At 38.9% G+C, this 18,044-nt stretch overlaps 2 protein-coding genes across 2 annotated transcripts; one reads left to right on the top strand and one right to left on the bottom strand.

Moving 5' to 3' along the window:
• Nucleotides 1-2,909: 2,909 nt before the first annotated feature.
• On the bottom strand, nucleotides 2,910-3,863 carry LOC123805608 (olfactory receptor 52M1-like). Its single transcript, XM_045818268.1, has one exon. It carries the CDS (start codon nucleotides 3,861-3,863, stop codon nucleotides 2,910-2,912), a length of 954 nt encoding a protein of 317 aa, XP_045674224.1.
• Nucleotides 3,864-16,696: 12,833 nt separating this feature from the next.
• Nucleotides 16,697-17,656, top strand: LOC123805323 (olfactory receptor 52M1). The gene has a single exon (XM_045817803.1). It carries the CDS (start codon nucleotides 16,697-16,699, stop codon nucleotides 17,654-17,656), a length of 960 nt encoding a protein of 319 aa, XP_045673759.1.
• The last annotated feature ends 388 nt before the right edge of the window (nucleotides 17,657-18,044 follow it).

Here is an 18,044-nt window from a genome sequence, read left to right as displayed (position 1 = left end):
TAAAAATTTAGTATCATTACTTTTATTTTTAAGAATAGGAAAATGAAGCTTAGATTGTGCAATTCATCCAAAGTCAGATTGTTATTGGTTCAGCTCCATCTCTGCCATTTATTGTAATTCCAGAGCCCAAATTCATTTTTTCATGTTTTAAATATTTTATTTAGAATTAGTTTTAAACTTATAGAATTTTAAAAAATGATACAGCTGCCCCAATATTAAATATTACAGAAACATAGTATAAATGTGAAAATCATTAAAACTAACATTGATACAACCAGTGCCACATGACCCTTTACAAATAACTGTAAAAATGTCTCCTCCCTTAACACTTCTCCAATCTTCATTTTTCTATGAAGACTTGCAGACTCAAAAGTGGCTGATGACAGTGTTTTTTACTCCCACCTTGGGGTGGGTGATAAAACAGGAACAGCGACATTTGTGTGAAGGAGAAACAAAATGTTGGCTTTAAATGAGAGAGATTTAATCATTGGATTTCTGTTATGTCCCCATACTGCATTCACCACTGCACATTCTCTTCCATCCTGTTCGGAGATAACCCTTTCACCGTAAAAGAGCCCAGCCAGGAGTACAGTTGACAATGGTAATTAAATGCTCTACTATAACCAAGTTCACACCCTGAGTCTGATAAGCATGGGTGTTGTCATGGGTGGTTGTCCCTGGATAGAGTAGGTGGATACAGACAGATGGTATTTCCTCTTCTTTACCCCAATCGTTCAATGCTGTCGGAAGAAGCTAGAGATGATTAGTATTTGGTCTTGATCTATGGTAGACCCAGCAGATTTCTAGAAAGAAACACCTTCTTGTGAGGTTGAGTTTATTTGGCTAGAAAGTTAATTAAATTCAGAAGGATTAGTGCTAAATCCAGATTAAAAGCTGGATCTCCATATACACTCTCCTTACACAGTATAAATGGATTTTAAGCATTATGCCAAAGAGCTATCCCGTGACAAAAGTTCCCTGTCATTTCCCTCAGCATTGGTGCCACTAATGGATTTTTCTTTATTTTTTCCAAAGCCCAGGGTCATGGTCAGGAGTTAATGCTGTAAAATAATCTTCTAACTCTGGGGCTTATAGAATCTGTTCATTAACTCCTAATAAAAATCAGAACATAGATTACATTTGGCACTAAAATTATGTACATCAATATAAGCCCCAAAAAGTGGACTTGGGTTTGGCACTGGACTCCAGGGCCCTTGATAAAGTGAATGAGCAACCTTTACCCTAAAACAATAGAGAAACATATATAGACCCAGCCAATCTTAGGTTTAGGCATAGGATTATAAAACAATAGAAATTTAAAGCTAGCTGAACTTTAGAAAAGTGTTTGTGATATTCTAAGTTTTCCTTTCTCTTTAATATAATATGAAACTTGAATTTTACCTCTGGCTTAATCATTGGCTTCTTTAGATTATACTCTCAGAATACTATGATAATTTATCTTGAACCTAAGGTAAGTCACCTTACTTTTCTTAGATTTTGTAATGGTTTGCAAACTGAGGAGGTGAGATGCGCATTTTTTAAAAAAATTTTATTTTAATTGTTGTTCAAGTACCGTTTTCTGTGCATTTTAAAGTCTAAAACACTTTAGAATTGAAACTGAGAATAGGCTGACAGTGACCAGAGGGGAGAGGGGAGGGAATTTCAGGGGAAAAGGGTGAAGGGTTTGTAGGAACAAGTATAAAGGACACGTGGACAATAACAGGGTGGGGGTGGAAACAGGAGGGAGGTGGGGAGGGCTGAGGGTTAGGATGGGGTGGGTGGAAAAGGCAGAAAACTGTACTCGAACAATAATAAAAATAAAAAAATTAAAAAAGGAAAAAAGAAAAAAAGCACTTTAGAACTAAAATGGATTTACCATAATTCTGAATAACTACAGTTAGGAGTATTACCACAATTTCTGTAGGTTTCTAGCCTGGAATAATAATTTCATTATGAAATTGCTATGATCCATAAATATGAAAAGGGTAAAATCATATCAAAATAAAAATATTAAACAAGAATTTACCAAAGATCTGATGTTATTTCAAACTTTGTATCTGCCACTGGGTCTTTACATATTCTCATTACCTTTATTCTCTACTTAACCCCTTTCATGTCAGTAATCCCACTGTTACCTTCTCACTGTCATTTTATTATTTCAGTGTGGCTGCTATCCTCCATGTATGCCATTTCAGGGCCTCCAGAATGAAATCTCCTAAATGTCCTCTGTCTCCTCCTTCCTGCTTCCAGTTAACTTTATTACTAGGAGAAGGTGGGGGATATTACATTTTTATTTCTCTATTTAAATGGGTAAATGATCTGGCTTGAGGACTTTAACTCTTATGGGTAGTAAGATCCCATCAGATTAAGATTTCTAATATTCATATTGCTTTCATCCTCAACAAAAGGCTTTTTCTGGGGAAAGTCAAAAGGATTGGAGAAGTTTGCCAACACACTTGAATTTTTCTAGGCCTTTACTAACAGAATTTGTAAATGGTCTTCAAGAAAGTGTTCGAGTGTAATTTTACCTTCTAGAAATTGTTGAAAACATTCTCCAAAGGGAAGCTATAAATCCTTTACCAGAAAAGGTCAAAATAGAAATGATCCTACTTCTGTGATCTGCATGCTTCTATCTATTGTGCTTAATGTGATGAAGTTAAATAGGAAAGGGGATATTATAGTACAAAAATTTTTGCTCTGATTTCTCTCCACAATGATATTTAAGATATTCACCTCTCCATTTTAGGAAAATTCATGATCATACAAAATATATTCTGCATTGCTCACAGGCCCTTATCTCCAAAACTCAGGTAAGATCCAGCTGTATGGGTTTTATTGCATTGGCTTCCCCAGTCAAAGCCCTTTCCTGCCATAACTAAATATTTACATGCTTCATAAGTGCAGAATAGTCACTTGGGTTGAGCTTCTGCTTTAAGAATGTGGAGAAGCCTCTCTCTAATCTGTCTGGTACGGATAGCGTAGACAACTGGGTTGAGGATGGGTGGAATGAGGAGGTAAAAGTTGGCCAAAAGGATATGGATATGGGGAGGCACCTGATGGCCAAAGCGGTGAGTAAGGGAGGAAACAGCAATGGGGATGTAGAAGACAAGGATGGCACAAATGTGACAACTGCATGTCCCTAGGGTTTTAAGTCTAGCTTCAGGGGTGGCCAGTCCCATCACAGCCCTGAAAATCATCACATATGAGGCAGTGATGGCTAATGAATCCAGGATCAATACTAGGAAGCCAATTCCCATTCCATATAAATCATTGACTGTTGTGTCACCACATGCCAAGGTGACCACAGCCATGTGCTCACAGTAGGAGTGGGCAATGATTTGGGTCCGGTAAAGGGACAGCCTCAAGCGAATTATCAAGGGCAAGGGTCCAATGTAGAGTATACCCCTAAGGAGGGCAGCCAGGCCTAAACGACCCACCATTGTGTGGGTGAGCACTGAAGTATGACGTAGTGGGTCACAGATGGCCACATAGCGATCAAAAGCCATGGCAAGGAAAATACCTGACTCTACTGTGGCAAAGCAGTGGATGAAAAACATCTGGGTCAAGCAGGCATCTAAGTCAATGTTGTGGGCACCAAACCAGAAGATGGCTAGCAGTTTGGGCATGGTAGAAGTTGACAGGACCAAGTCAATGACTGCCAACATGCAGAGGAAGAAGTACATGGGTTGATGCAGGCTGCGCTCCACCTTTATCACAGCCAGGATGGTGATGTTCCCTACCACAGCCACCAGGTACATGGAGCTGAAGGGGATGGAGAGCCAGATGTGCAGAGACTCCAGTCCTGGGATGCCAGTGAGCCAGAAAGAAGTAGGCACCAAGCAGGCATTATTAGACAGGAACATATCTGAGGGTGTGAAATATCCAAGAGATAGGAGCTCTAATTTTTAGATTTTTACTTCTACAAGAGAGCTTGCCTCTGGAAACTGTAGACTAATAGTTCTTATTTCCATCCTGGGAAACTGGTGGGACCTATAATAAAGAAGAATTATAAATTTCTTCTTGAAAATTGACATTTTACATATCTTATAAAAGAGACTAAGCATGAAAACACCCACTGGTAAATGTAGAAACAAGCATGCTCATAATGTCTACTGCTAAATTGTCCTATCCACTATAGAAGTTCCAAAAATTGTTCATTCCCTTTGACACAGTAATTTTGCTTTGGGAAACATTTTCTAAAGGAAATGAAAAAATACAGAGAAGTTCTATGAGCAAGGATTAAATGTAAGTCCATGTAATATGTTTAGCCCAGTACCTGCATATACTCCTCTTATCACTCTCTATATAGTTAACACTATAACATCAATAACAATGATTAGTTATTTATAATTATTGATTTTTATTATAATGAAAAGTTGGAAGAAATATATGTTCAAAAATAAAACATTGTTTAAATTCTAGTACACCCATTCCATGAATTAGAATTATGTTTATATTATTTTTAGAGCTATATATTTACATGATAAAATATTTATACATCTCAGTAAGTGAGGGAATAACAAGAGGCAGAATATAAGTTCATTAAAATATATGTGTGTCATCTATAAACTCATTATAATGTAAAACACACACTCTTCTATCATTTTTTACCTTTTGTATGTATAGTCTTTCTTTTAAAAATGGCTAAGAGCTCTAAAAATAATCTTACAAGTTATTAAAACCCAATCATAAACATTTTCCTTAGTTAATTGTCTCCTTACATTAGTCAAATACAATTCCTTTTTCTCTAAAGGTTTAACACTGGTTTGGTCATATTGTCAAATCTAATTGACTTCCCCAACAAAATCTGGCACCGGACCTATTTCTCAAAGAAAAAGATATCTTATTTAAGAATGCCCAGATTTCATGGTTAAAAAATGATGAACAGGTAAAAAGTTCCTTAAGAAAGCTTTACTATAAGGACAGACCCATTAAACTTTCTGAGAATCTGGGCATTATACATAATTTGAGTAGATAAAAGTAGAGGTGCATCTTTTTATGAGCACATTTCACTGGATGCTTTGCCCCATTATCTGATGCTAGTGACAAAAAAGAATGGAGTGACAGAGACCAAGAAGGTTGTTATCAGTAAGTCATGTGAACTGTTTTCTCTTCCTTGAAGAGACAAAGAGGTCAGCACAAAAGCAGTGGCCAACATTTGGCCAACTTCTTGCTCTTCAGTCTTTCAGGTACCTGTCACTAAGGATCCAGAAACAGCTCCTATTTCTTCACATCCTCGGGGTTCAGAATCTGAGGGCCTAATTTGCTTCGTACCCTGTCTTGGGCTTGACATCCTCATATTTTCCATCAGATTCTCAGAATATTCAAGTCTCAGACTCCTTATAATTATAGTCACCATGGTGCCTGTCTTCAAATAGCCATGTTTTTTTGCTGAATGGTTTCACCACCTTCTTGCCTTTCATCCAAGAAAATTTCCCCCATTCTCCAAGGCCCATCCAGATCACCTCTCCTCTACAAAACCTTTTTTTGTATCTCTAGCTTACACCAGAGTAAGTGGCTAGTTCACTAAGTTCTCCTCAATTACCTCAAATAAGTTCATGCACATTTCAAACATTCTTGTCTAAAATATAAATAGCAATTACATTTTCACAGCAAATAAGCATAAGAAATGCCCCTATGTGACTTCATGGATTCCTCATTCATGCTCCAAGACAATTTTAAGTTTTTGTGTACTTTGTTACTTCTGGTTCAGGCTTTGACTGGATGTTGAAAAGAAAAATGTGAAATAGTTCACAAGTGTTCTTTTACATTAACTCTGACTTTACACTCTGTGAATTGGGTACTTTAATATGTCAGTAAGTGATAACATGCATGAAGTCACTTCCTCAGGGATCAAATGGAGGTTTCTGTGGATCTGCAGGATAAGATGGGAAAGGGAAAGGGGTCCAGGGAGGCAGCACCTCAGTACCAGCTCAGGGCACCAGCTTTGCCATCTACCAAACAAGTGTTCCCACTCCAGATCTTACTCAGTGTTTGGGCAAGTTGCTCAGCTTCTTAAAGTCTAAGACCTTTTATTACAAAAAATGGAAAGGATATCATCTGCAAAGGATAAGTATAAGGAACAAAAAATAAGTGTGAGACTCTTGGCACATAGCAATAGCTTCCTTTCCTTGGATTCTACAGTTCACTATGGGGAGTAGACCAGAAATTTATATCCTGCAAATTAGAATTATTTCCTGTTTCTCTGTTTCATGGAACATCTTTAAGGATGCTTTCAAAGTCCAGGCATTGTAGAGATTGGACAAAGATTTAAGGGGAACACGAGTTAGTATACACTTTTATCTCATAACAGGGAGAATGTCTGAAGTGTTCTCTGAAACTATTGTTATGAACCACTATCCTAAAGCAGAAAGGAGCCTAACTGCTCAGTGTCAGGGAAGGTCAAAGTAGTGGCTACTCATCATAAAAAAATCAATGTTCATTGGATCAAGGGAAACTGAGACTTACAACTTGTATTCGTGCCAGATCCAGTTTAATCAATAAAATTGTTTTAAGCTGGAACAAAAAGAATGTGCATGTATGTATACAAATAAATCTACCAAGCTGATAATTGGCTTTTTGAATGGTGGTTTGAAGGAAGTCATGGCCCCTGAGTTATGTTACTTTCCTAGAATATTTCAGAGAAATCTTTTCTGTGTCAGCCCACACAAGGGCATTCTTGCCTGGACACGGGTGACATGCCTTCAAATCCTGGGAGAACTTTGTGATTGTGGGTCTGAGGCTCCTGAGAGATGTTTTGTTATGGTGAAATAAACATGGATTAGAAGCAATACCCACTAAGGATCAAACACTAACTTCACTGTTTCTGGCTGTGTGACTTAGGGAGTGCAATCTCTTGGCCTAGGTTTTCTATTCTATTTCCCAGTCTGTGAAATGAGGGGAGTGATAGCTACATTAGAGATGCTTCATGTTTTAAATGAACTATTTATAAGTGTGTGTGTGTGTGTGTGTGTGTGTGTGTGCACGTGCACACAGAAGGTCAAATGTTAGGATGCCTGGCCTCTGAAGTAGGCATTGTATTCTCTTCCTTATTGACCCCTCCTCTCTGTTCTTCACCATCTTCCATGGAATACAGACACAGTGCTATTTCCATATGACTTTAGTGACTCCACATCCTTCTTTCCAGCTGTACGAATAGACAGACCTTTAGACATGGATATAATCAAGTAAAGAAACCTGCTTATCCTGTAATTGTTCTCTCAGAAGAGCTTGCCTGATTGGAGCAGAAGACAAGAGCCTAATCAGGTGGGATAGTCCAATCTTTCTTCTTGTGTATGGAGAGCACTAGGCAACAAAGTGCTGGGGAAATCTTGGGGTTTCTCCTCTTACTTGATTCATAACCCAGACCAAAGGATCATCAACTTATTTCTTCAACCTTTGACTAGAACTGTGAAGAAGGTAACCCTTGGATGAACTAAAGATGAATGTAGTTTCGGAAAATTAGAGTGTTTTCAATGACTTTGGTCCTATCTCTGGAATGTACTTACCCACTGGGGTGCTGTCCACAGAGTTTAGACTTTGTTTCTTACAGTGGCCACCTTTTGTCAGGATGCTTGGATGAATTTCATTCACAGTCAGGGAAGGAGCCATGGCCCTGATCTCCACTGTTTTTTCCTTTCACCTCTTTATCCAGATGCTGAAAATAGCTAGTTATTTCCCAAGAGTTGTACAGAAAACCTGTGCCCTTCTCTCTGGATCTTCAGTTACCCGCCCTTGGGAGCAGTCTTCACTCCTTATCCCACTTCATCTCCCAGGACCAGATTATAAACTTTCATTTCTATTCTCCTGCTGGGGCTCTTGGCTGGCCCCAGGTGTCTGTTCTCTCCCTAGGCCTAAGGTTTGCAAAGACTTGAAGAGGGACATTGGGAAAGTTCACAAGAGACAGGCAGGAAGAAAAACATCAGATACTGGTATAACCAATATAAAAATTTTATTTTCTTTGTTAATCATTGTTTATACTATCTAAAAAACTGTTAATATAAAATCTAGGCTGTACAAATAAGAAAATTACTTAAATATAAGCTTTATCAATATTGCAATTTTTCATTCTGTTTCTAGTTTCTTCAACTTGTGTTTACTTAAAAATAATCATGATCACAAGTTACAATAGCATGTATGTCCATGTCTCTGGTTACTTTAACCCATACTTCCCAGAGTAGTGGCAAGTCTAGTGTCTGTCTTCCTACTAAAGAAAGTGGCGCAGACATATTGGTCAGTAGCCCTTTTCTGCTCAACCTTGGGGTAGAATTCCAGGGAAACTTACAGAACATTGTGCAGATCTCATTAATTCTACTGTCAAGTTGCTTTCCAAAAGTGTTGTCCAGTTGTGTTTAAGCCAGCATTAAGTGAGTTCATTTGCTAAATTGTCCTGTAGTAATTTAAAAAATATCTGCTATGTACATGAGCAAAACAAAACACTGTTTTCATTTTATTGATCTCTACACAGCATGAACATGTCAATATTTACACCATTTGTGTCCAATGCATTTATTTTGAATACTTTATTTTTTCATTTTTTCCTACCATATACTTAATATTCTTAAAGTAGAGAGAATGGTTTCAGAAAATATGGTAAAGATTCAATGTTTTCTATAGAAAAGTTCTCACATATATAAAAGGAGGTACTCCTTGGCTGGCGTAGCTCAGTGGATTGAGCGCGGACTGGGAACCAAAGTGTCCCAGGTTCGATTCCCAGCCAGGGTACATTCCTGGGTTGCAGGCCATAACCCCCAGCAACCGCACATTGATGTTTCTCTCTCTCTCTCTCTCTCTCTCTCCCTCCCTTCCCTCTCTAAAAATAAATAAATAAAATCTTTAAAAAAATTAAAAAATAAAAGGAGGTACTTTTATAATCACTGTTAGTAATTCATAACACTCCATCTTGATTCATGAGAACCCTCAATGACATTAATTATTCACACATTGTTTTCTACTTTCTGTGTGCTTATTACCAGGCCTTGAAATCTTGTTTTAACCTCCTCACTAGCCTTATTGGCCCTTGTCCATCTTTCCTATTATTTTCCTCTCTGCTACTCAGGATCTATTTTGAGAGTGAAAAATTGATTTTTCACCCTCTAAATGTTAACAAAAATGCTTTTAGTGATTGCTCTTTCTATTCAGCTCTAGATTTCATTTTCTAACCATTTCTGGGAAATGTGTTAACACACATTAAGATTCCCAAGTAATTCTAGGGGATTGTTACTCTCTCTCTCATGCAGACTCAAGTTAAAAGAATTGTTAAAGTCTTTGGTAAAATTGGAAGGATATAGAGATTTGGATGTAGGCTAGAGAAGTTAAGTCTGATTTTAAAGCTACTCCTCCTACCACAAGGTTTATTGAAATAAGATTAGCATATAACATTATGTAAGTTTAAGATATACAATGTGATGCTTTGATACACATATGTTTTGTTAAATGATTATCACAATAAGATTAGTTGATACATCTGTCACCTCATATAATTATCCTTTTTGTGTGGTGAGAACTTTTAAGATCTGCTTCTTAACATTTTTTTGAGTATAAAATGCAATATTGTTAACTATAGTCACCTTGTTGTACATTACATTCTCAGAAGTTACTCATGTTATAACTGGAAGTTTGTATTTGTTGACAAACGTCTCATTTCCTCCAACCCCAACCCCTGACATCACCATTCTTCTGTTTCTACATCAACATTTTAGATTCCATATATAAGTGAAATCATGCAGTATTTGTCTTTCTCTCTGACTTCACTTAGCATAAAGTCCTCAAGGTCTATCCATGTTGTCACAATTGGAAGGATTTTTTTTTATGTCTGAACAATATTCAGTTCATTATATATATATATATATATATATATATATATAATGAACTAAATAAACAAACAAGCAAAATAGAAACAGACCCATAGATACAGGTAAGAAACTGACAGTTGCTGGTGGAGAAGGGGATTGGGGTGAAAAGGTGAAGGAGAACAAAAAGGTAAAGGGATTAAGCAGTACAAATATATATATATATATATATATATATATATACGTTTTCTTTATCCATTCATCAGTTGAAGGGCATGCAGTTTGCCCAATCTGCCACTGGTATCTTGTCTTTGGGCCAGGACACCCTCTCTTTTGGAAAGTGTAAGAATGAACATGGGCCATGTTTCTGATTAATCTCTGTTTTCGGGCTGTATACATGACTTATTTAATATAAATTTGAGATATTATCCTATGGAGAAAGTTCATATAACGTTCTTCTACACATCTCCTGCATACCTTTCCATCTGTTAAAAAAGGTTGTCTTTTTTTTTCTGGAGGTGTTGATTTGTTTGTTTTTGTTTTTTTAAATTTTCAGTCAGTTTACATTCAGTACCATTCCACACCAGTTTGAGATGTACAACGAAGTGGCCAGGAAACCACACACTCTCTAGAGTGGCCCGCTGCTTCCCCAAGCGCCACCTGCCCCATACCCAGTTATCTTGACACTACTGACTATGTTCCTCAAGCTGCAAACCACAGCTCTGTGGCTATTCTGCCATTACCCATTTGTACTGCTTAATCCCTTTACCTTTTTGTTCTCCTTCACCTTTTCACCCCAATCCCCTTCTCCACCAGCAACTGTCAGTTTCTTACCTGTATCTATGGGTCTGTTTCTATTTTGCTTGTTTGTTTATTTAGTTCATTAGATTCCACATATAAGTGAAATCATACGGTATTTGTCTTTCTCTGACTGGCTTATTCCACGGTTGTCTTGAGTTGGTCAATCAAATCAAATTATTGAAGGGAGAGGCCATATTACATGAACCTTTAACAATATAATTAAATTCAAATGCATTGATTTATTGAATACTTACAGTTTTTAGCATCACACGAGACATCCAGGTACCAAAAAACCTACTTCACCTGTTACACTCTAAGTTTAAAGTCAGGGTTCAGTTGGAGGAGGGGATTACTGAACCAAGTTTCAAAAGCTAGACATGGGTCTGTATGGAATGGCATTCCTCCTTCACTTGGCTGAGAGTGTAACATGTGCACAGACATAAAAGCAAAAAATGACCATGTATATATGAGGGGGACCCCCCAAAGCCAGAATTATCTTTTGGAGGTTGGGCCCTGGTAGTACAGGCTTCCCCCACTAGGTGAGTGTTCTAGGAACCCATCTGTATCAGTGTACCAGCTCGCGTTGCTGTGAGAAGCTGCATTTGGCTTCAGTGAATTTTTTTAAAGACTCTTTCAATGCATTTGCCCATTTCATGATGGGTAATTTGTGAGTGCACCTGCCCACACTATGCTGAGTGTTCAGCATAGCATGACCCCCTTGCCTCACTCTATTTACCCGATCTCACCCAGACAATATTTTTTTGTTTCCCTGGATGAAAAATATGCTCAAAGGGAAACACTTTGCTGATATGGAAGAGGTGAAACAAACAAACAAACAAACCAAAATAAATGGCAGAATGGCCAAAAGGTATCAAAATCGATTAGTTAAAAAACAGTTTTGAGCAGTGGGGAAAAAGTCTCCACAGGTGTATTGCATCAAATGGAGAGAACTTTGAAAGAGACTGAAGTTTAAGCATGTAAGAATAAATACACAATTAAAAAAAATAAATTCTGTTTTTTTGGGTCCCCCCTCATATTGCAGCAACTATGAGCAGTTTTACATGGACTGTAAAGTTTAAGGTTGAGGAGCAGGTAGAAAATTTCTAGATGTTCCCAGCTACTCCTGGAGTAAGAAGTTCCCAGCTTCATCAGACAAGTAAGATCCTCTGTAAGGGCTGTAGGGGTAAAAATGAGATCCTTTTTGTACTGATTCTACTGCATTAGCCCTTGCTCCTTGTCTGAAGGAGACACTTAGGATATCTCTTCCAGGGTCATGAGAGCTAGGCCTTCCCAAAGACACTAGAACAACAGCAGTCATGGTAATAACAACACTCCTGTTTATTTAACACCTAATATGTTTGTTTTCTTACTAGCCCCTTTATATACTGTATCTCAATGAACAAAACCTCAATTGCAAGAACTATCCAGAGATAGGTATTATTCCCATTTATGCTTGAAGAAATCAAGATAAACTAACTTCTTCATGGTTATACAGGGGGTATGTAACTGATCTGGCTTGCAAACTCAAGTCTTTGGCACTTCAAAGGCCATGTTTTGACACATGTCCTAAAGCATGATGCTCCACCAACCCATGAGCATCCCAAGAGAAACTGCTTTCTCAGTTTAGCCTCTCTTCTTTCTTTAGAATGGAATGTTAGGTTGGGAAGGTTAGGTTAAGATGTAAGGGAGTTGCTACCCTGTTCCACCCAGTCCTTGAGGCCCTTCCCTCACAATGTAAATCAAAGTGGTGAAAAAGTCTGCAGTATCTAGTTTTTAGGGAATGACCATTGGTTTGTGTTAAAGTTAGTTCAAGACTCTACTATCACCTTCAAGTGCTATAAGGATATCAGACTTCATTAGAGATTTACTGCCAGGCTGAGCTCTAGTCTCAAGAATAGTCTTTATCCCTCCTCTAGAAAAGCTCTCCTGACTTCTACTTGGTGTCCTTAGAATAGTTTCAGACTCCAGGGAGGCCAGACAGTGAGCAAGAGCAGGACTTGGACCCAAGGGACACAGACTCTGTGGGAAGGTATGTCTTTCTCCTTAGACCTCTCTGGACCAACTCTGACATGGCAGGGATAGCTGTGCCTAAATTTAGATTCTGTGTTCATCCTTCTGAGACAAAGCTTGCTATTTCCTTCTCCACTGAGGGAAGTGAAAAGGTTGTTAGTACAGGTGGAATTCCCACAAGCTCTGAATAGAATGTTTATAAGTGCCGGGCCTCAGAGGCATTTGCAGAGCCCCAGGCTCTTGCTCTCAGACACTACCCAGCCCAGGTAAGAGCATCTTATAAAGGGGAATTTAGGAAAGAAACAGGGACCATTAGGAAGAGTGCCCAGTCTGTAGGGATGAACAGATTAAGGATACTTAGGTATCCCACTTTAGATGGTGCTCTTGCATAGGTCTCCAAGATAAGACTCAAAGTAAAGAAATTCTCTCAAAAGGGGACTTCAAAAGGGTGGTGTCCACAGAATCACACACAGGAGGCTGAAGAAGCCTCTAGTCCACTAACACCAACACAAGTCCCTCCAAGAACATCTCCAGGTGCTTTATTTTATGTGAGTTTAGTTTAGTTTCTATAGTATTTTAATAATAGGCATTTTTATTTTACTTTGTTTTATTTTTTAAAGATTTTAAAATTGTTATTCAATTATAGTTGTCCCAATTTTTCCCCTTTGCCCTCCTCCAGGTGCTTTAAATAAGCACAATATTTTATTCTCATTCAAAATAAGTAGGCACTGTGCTAGCACATGCATTACACCAGAGAGGAAGATAGTCATACTTCTTATGGAACTTTATATTTTGTTTTGAGAAACGGGCCTGTAAGCAGACAATTTGGAGCACTATGTGTGCTGTACAAAGACGTGTGTAAAGCACAAACTAAGAGTTGGAGCAGGCTATCTTAAGGTAACATCCAAGCTGGGGCAAGGTGCCTATGTAAGGAATTAGCCAGGTGAAGGAGATGAGAGTATTCCAACATCAGGACACAGTTAATTCTCAGAGGCAAAAGGACATAATGCAATTGGACATGGACAAAATTCAGCCTTTGTGAGAAGCAATGGGCAGGATGAGGAATGGTAAAAACTGTGGTTGATGTTGGCAAATGTTTCTGGCTAGAGCTCAGGTGGGAGATTGGCCTTCCATGATTCCTTATACCTTCACAGTACCCCTGAACAGGAGGTACAGTAACCTCTTCCTATTGTGTTTAAAGTGTGAGGGCTGCTGCTGATTAGGGAGGCATAAATTAGAAAGCATTAGGGCCTTATGGAAAGAATGGGGGCCACCAATACTCAGCTACTCCCATCTAGCAGCTGAAGTGCATCTCTCCAGTTGTGGGTGCCCTTTTCGGTTTCATGACGTGGATAGGAAGAGGAAGAGATGAAATGGAGAGGATATATCCACCAGAAAGATAGCCGTACATATTGTCAAGTATGGGGAAGGAAGGTGAGAGATAAGGAATGAAAATAAAATCCAATTTTTCTAGGGCTTAAGGCCAGTTCAGAAAATTGAGGACATTTGATTTGGATCTAATAAAGTCTGTGATGTAGCAGAGGCCTGAAGACTGCTTGCTGTCAAGAGAAATCACATGCCCATAATTCACTAAGTGTACATTTATCCCCTTACTTAATTTGGGCTGAGAGATCCTTCTACAACATGACTTTCATGTTCAAACCTGGAAGGGAACCACTGCCCCAGGGTGAAAGGACTCAAATGGCATCAGAAGGGAAGGCAGACTGTTAAAACAGCTTCCTCACTAACAGAAGGAGAGTAACGTCTATAAAGGGGACAAACATGGGAACAGAAGACAAATTCGCTTGGCAAGTCCTGCTGATTTTTCCATCTCAAGAACTCTTGGAGTAAAACAACATTCTCCATATGATTATATCTTTGCTTAGTATAATATCAAGTTATAAAAGCCAGTTTATTATAGGTAGGTGAAGTAGGCAAGTTCCCTTTTATTGTAAATATAGAAAACTTGGTAAGGATCACTTAGCTGTGACCACCATGAAATTGTAGCTTTTGCTTTTAGAACTTGTTGTAAAGTTGTCAGCTTTCATATTACGTGTCCTGCTAAAGCAGAAGACAGCTTTTCAAGAGACAATACTGACTGAAGATTGTATGCTATTGAGATCTGGTCTGGTATATCCACCAGAGAACAAGTGGCATGGTCAAGGGGGGCGGTTGGAGGGATGTTTGCAGAGGCCTGGGCAGAGCTAAGGAAACTGAAAAAGGATGGTGGAACACCACCAATGACAACAGTGAATACCCTACCTAACTCAAGCCTGCTCAGGTAAGGGAAGATATAGTTGCCAAAACACTTTCCAGGAGCTGTGGCCTTTGGTAGAAAACATACAGCTTTATCACTTGTGTCTGGCAGGAAGTGAACTGGGGAATAAATCTCTGATCTCTGGTCTCATCCATGATCTCCTACTGGTGCCTCACATTGACTGAGCTGATCTAGAAGCCAGAGGAGAAGAAAAGATGGGTAATGGAGCCTGTAAACATAGCTTCTGGGGACACAGGACAGGGATCTGGAGGGACGAATGGAGAATAACCAGCACATAGGGTAAGGATACCAAGAGGGAAGTCCCTTGCCTCACCTCACCTGGTCACTTCAGTCACAGGCTGGCTCCTGGGCACTGATTTGCCTGATGACTCAATCTTTAAAAAAAAATATTTTTCAACTTCTTTTTTCTTTTAAAAAAATTAAATTTATGGAGGTGACTTTGGTTAATAAGACATATTTATAAGTTTCAGGTATACATTTCTGTGGTACATGATCTATACACTGCATCATGTGCCCACCACCCAAAGTCAAACCATCTTCCGTCACTGTATGTTTGACTTGCTTTACCTTTTAGTACCCCTACCCTCTTTCATCTGGTATCCACCATGCTGTTGTCTGTGTCTATGAATTTGTTTGTTTTTCTTGTTTGTTCATTTGTTGCATTTAGTTTTATATCCCACATAGGACTGAAGTCATTACGTTTGTTAACTTTTTCTGTCTGACTTATTTCACTTAGCATGATATTTTCAAATTCCATCCCTGTTGTTGCAAATGGCAGTATTTTACCTTTTCTTATGGGTGAGTTGTAGTCCATTTTATGGCTACTGCCAACACTCAGTCTTATTTCCATTTGCAGTGATCTATAAGAACCTTGAGATGGAGGAATCACAGCTTATGGAGGGGAATTCCATGGGATAAAGTCACCACAAAAACAGGCTTACATAATTGTCATCCTCCAGCATCATGCCTCCCTGCAGAGACAGACATTCGAGAGTTCTTTGAAGTTTATTGAGTGTATTCTTGTTTTTACATATTAGCTCTAAAGAGAGCTAATGCTTGGTGTTATTGTGTCAGATTAAATAAGAATGCATCCTATTTATTCTTGACTTCTCTAGGTACCAGCAGTTTAAGTTTGTTGTGAAATGAAGTCAGTTGTATTTAACTAATGAGACACAGTAACTTGTCTAAGCTCCTATTGCCAGGATCTGAGACCAGATCTGGAAAATTCTAAAGCACACACAAACTATTGACTACTCTATTATAATCAATTCAACTAGGCTCAAAATGTGGAAGACAAGCCTTCTTCTCTTCCTTGACATTTCTGTAATATGCATAGTTAACACATTCTGGTATCTTTTAGACCCTGAAGTGCTAAATAAACATTAACTGCCATTTGTATTTCTCAGCATCAATGTGTCTCTTCGTTTAAGCAGTCCTCACTTGGAAACCTTCAAGTATGATCCTGATAGACACCTCATAGTTCTTCTAAAGAGTTAAATGACTAAATAGGTACCTGTCTGCCTTAGGTAATTTCATTCATAGATGTAAGAACTTACTCCTTGAGAGCCATATTGAAAAAAAATGCTCAGACATTTCATTCAAATATGTATTTTGGCTTGTATTTGGTAAATTTGTGGGCATTATAACAATAATAACATGATACACTGTGACATTTTGTAATTTCTTTAGAAAAAGAAGTTTATAGCATCTTATTGATAATCCCATTCTTGACTATAGGATATAAGAATACTCTTTTATTTTTAGGAAAAAAAGTTCTACTGCATCTTCGAGCACAAGTGAATAAGTTCATTTATGAATGGCTACACTCACTTTTCGTAATGTCTGCTCAGTACCCAGCTCCTTCCAGCTCACTGGCATCCCAGGGCTGGAGTCCCTGCACATCTGGCTCTCCATCCCCTTTGGCTCTATGTACCTTGTGGCTGTGGTGGGGAATGTCACCATCCTGGCTGTGATAAGGGTGGAACGTAGCCTTCACCAGCCCATGTACTTCTTCCTGAGCATGTTGGCTGTTATTGACCTGGTTCTGTCTACTTCTACCATGCCCAAACTGCTGGGGATCTTCTGGTTTGGTGCTGGTGACATTGGCCTGGATGCCTGCTTATCCCAAATGTTTCTCATCCACTGCTTTGCCACAGTTGAGTCAGGCATCTTCCTTGCCATGGCTTTTGACCGCTATGTAGCCATTTGCAACCCGCTGCATCATACCACAGTGCTCAGTCCTACCATGGTGGGACGTTTGGGGCTGGCTGCCCTCCTCCGGGGTATACTCTATATTGGACCTCTGCCTCTGATGATCCGCTTGCGGCTTCCCCTTTATAAAGCCCGTGTCATTTTGCACTCCTACTGTGAGCACATGGCTGTTGTCACCTTGGCATGTGGTGACAGCAGAGTGAATAATGTCTATGGGCTGAGCATTGGCTTTCTGGTGCTGATCCTGGACTCAATGGCCATTGCTGCTTCCTATGTGATGATTTTTAGGGCTGTAATGGGGCTGGCCACCCCTGAGGCCAGACTTAAAACCCTGGGGACCTGTGGTTCTCACATCTGTGCAATTCTGATCTTTTATGTTCCCATTGCCGTTTCCTCCCTCATTCACCGATTTGGGCACCAGGTGCCTCCTCCAATCCATACTCTGTTGGCCAACTTCTACCTCCTCATTCCTCCAATCCTCAATCCCATCGTCTATGCTGTCCGCACCAAGCAGATCCAAGAGCGTCTCCTCCAAGTCCTGAAGATAGAAACTAAGATTAGATGACTACTACTTCCTTCTCTGTCAAATAAGCACGTGGAGAATGTGCTTAAATATGGTGGGCAGCCTCCCAAATGGGAACTTCAAGAAGTCTGAGATATTAGGCCCAATGATCTTCAGCTTTAGTAATTCCAAAGGAATGATAAGAAAGAATGTCCAACTCTAAATTCTAAGAGTAAAAAAATGTTTGTTTAATGACTATAGGATATTTGATCTGTAAAAGGTACAAATGACAGTATCAGTAACAGAAATAGCAATTATTGTTTACTCAGCAATTACAAGTCACATAATTCTTATGAATATGCTGAAATCTTATGAGGTAAATAGTGTGTTCACATTTTACACACAAAGAAATAGGACAGGGTACTCTTGCTTTATAAATTGCATCCATAGT

The sequence above is a fragment of the Phyllostomus hastatus genome, unplaced genomic scaffold (genome assembly GCF_019186645.2).
Source record: "Phyllostomus hastatus isolate PE091 unplaced genomic scaffold, TTU_PhHast_1.1 phas_scaffold_317, whole genome shotgun sequence".
NCBI classification, from domain to species: Eukaryota; Metazoa; Chordata; class Mammalia; order Chiroptera; family Phyllostomidae; genus Phyllostomus; species Phyllostomus hastatus.
Note: the sequence above shows the minus strand (reverse complement) of the source record. Positions and strands in the feature narration are given on the sequence as shown.

Coding starts and splice junctions, on each gene's coding strand:
- LOC123805608 (XM_045818268.1), bottom strand. CDS start 3,863: ATGTTCCTGTCTAATAATGCCTGCTTGGTGCCTACTTCTTTCTGGCTC.
- LOC123805323 (XM_045817803.1), top strand. CDS start 16,697: ATGGCTACACTCACTTTTCGTAATGTCTGCTCAGTACCCAGCTCCTTC.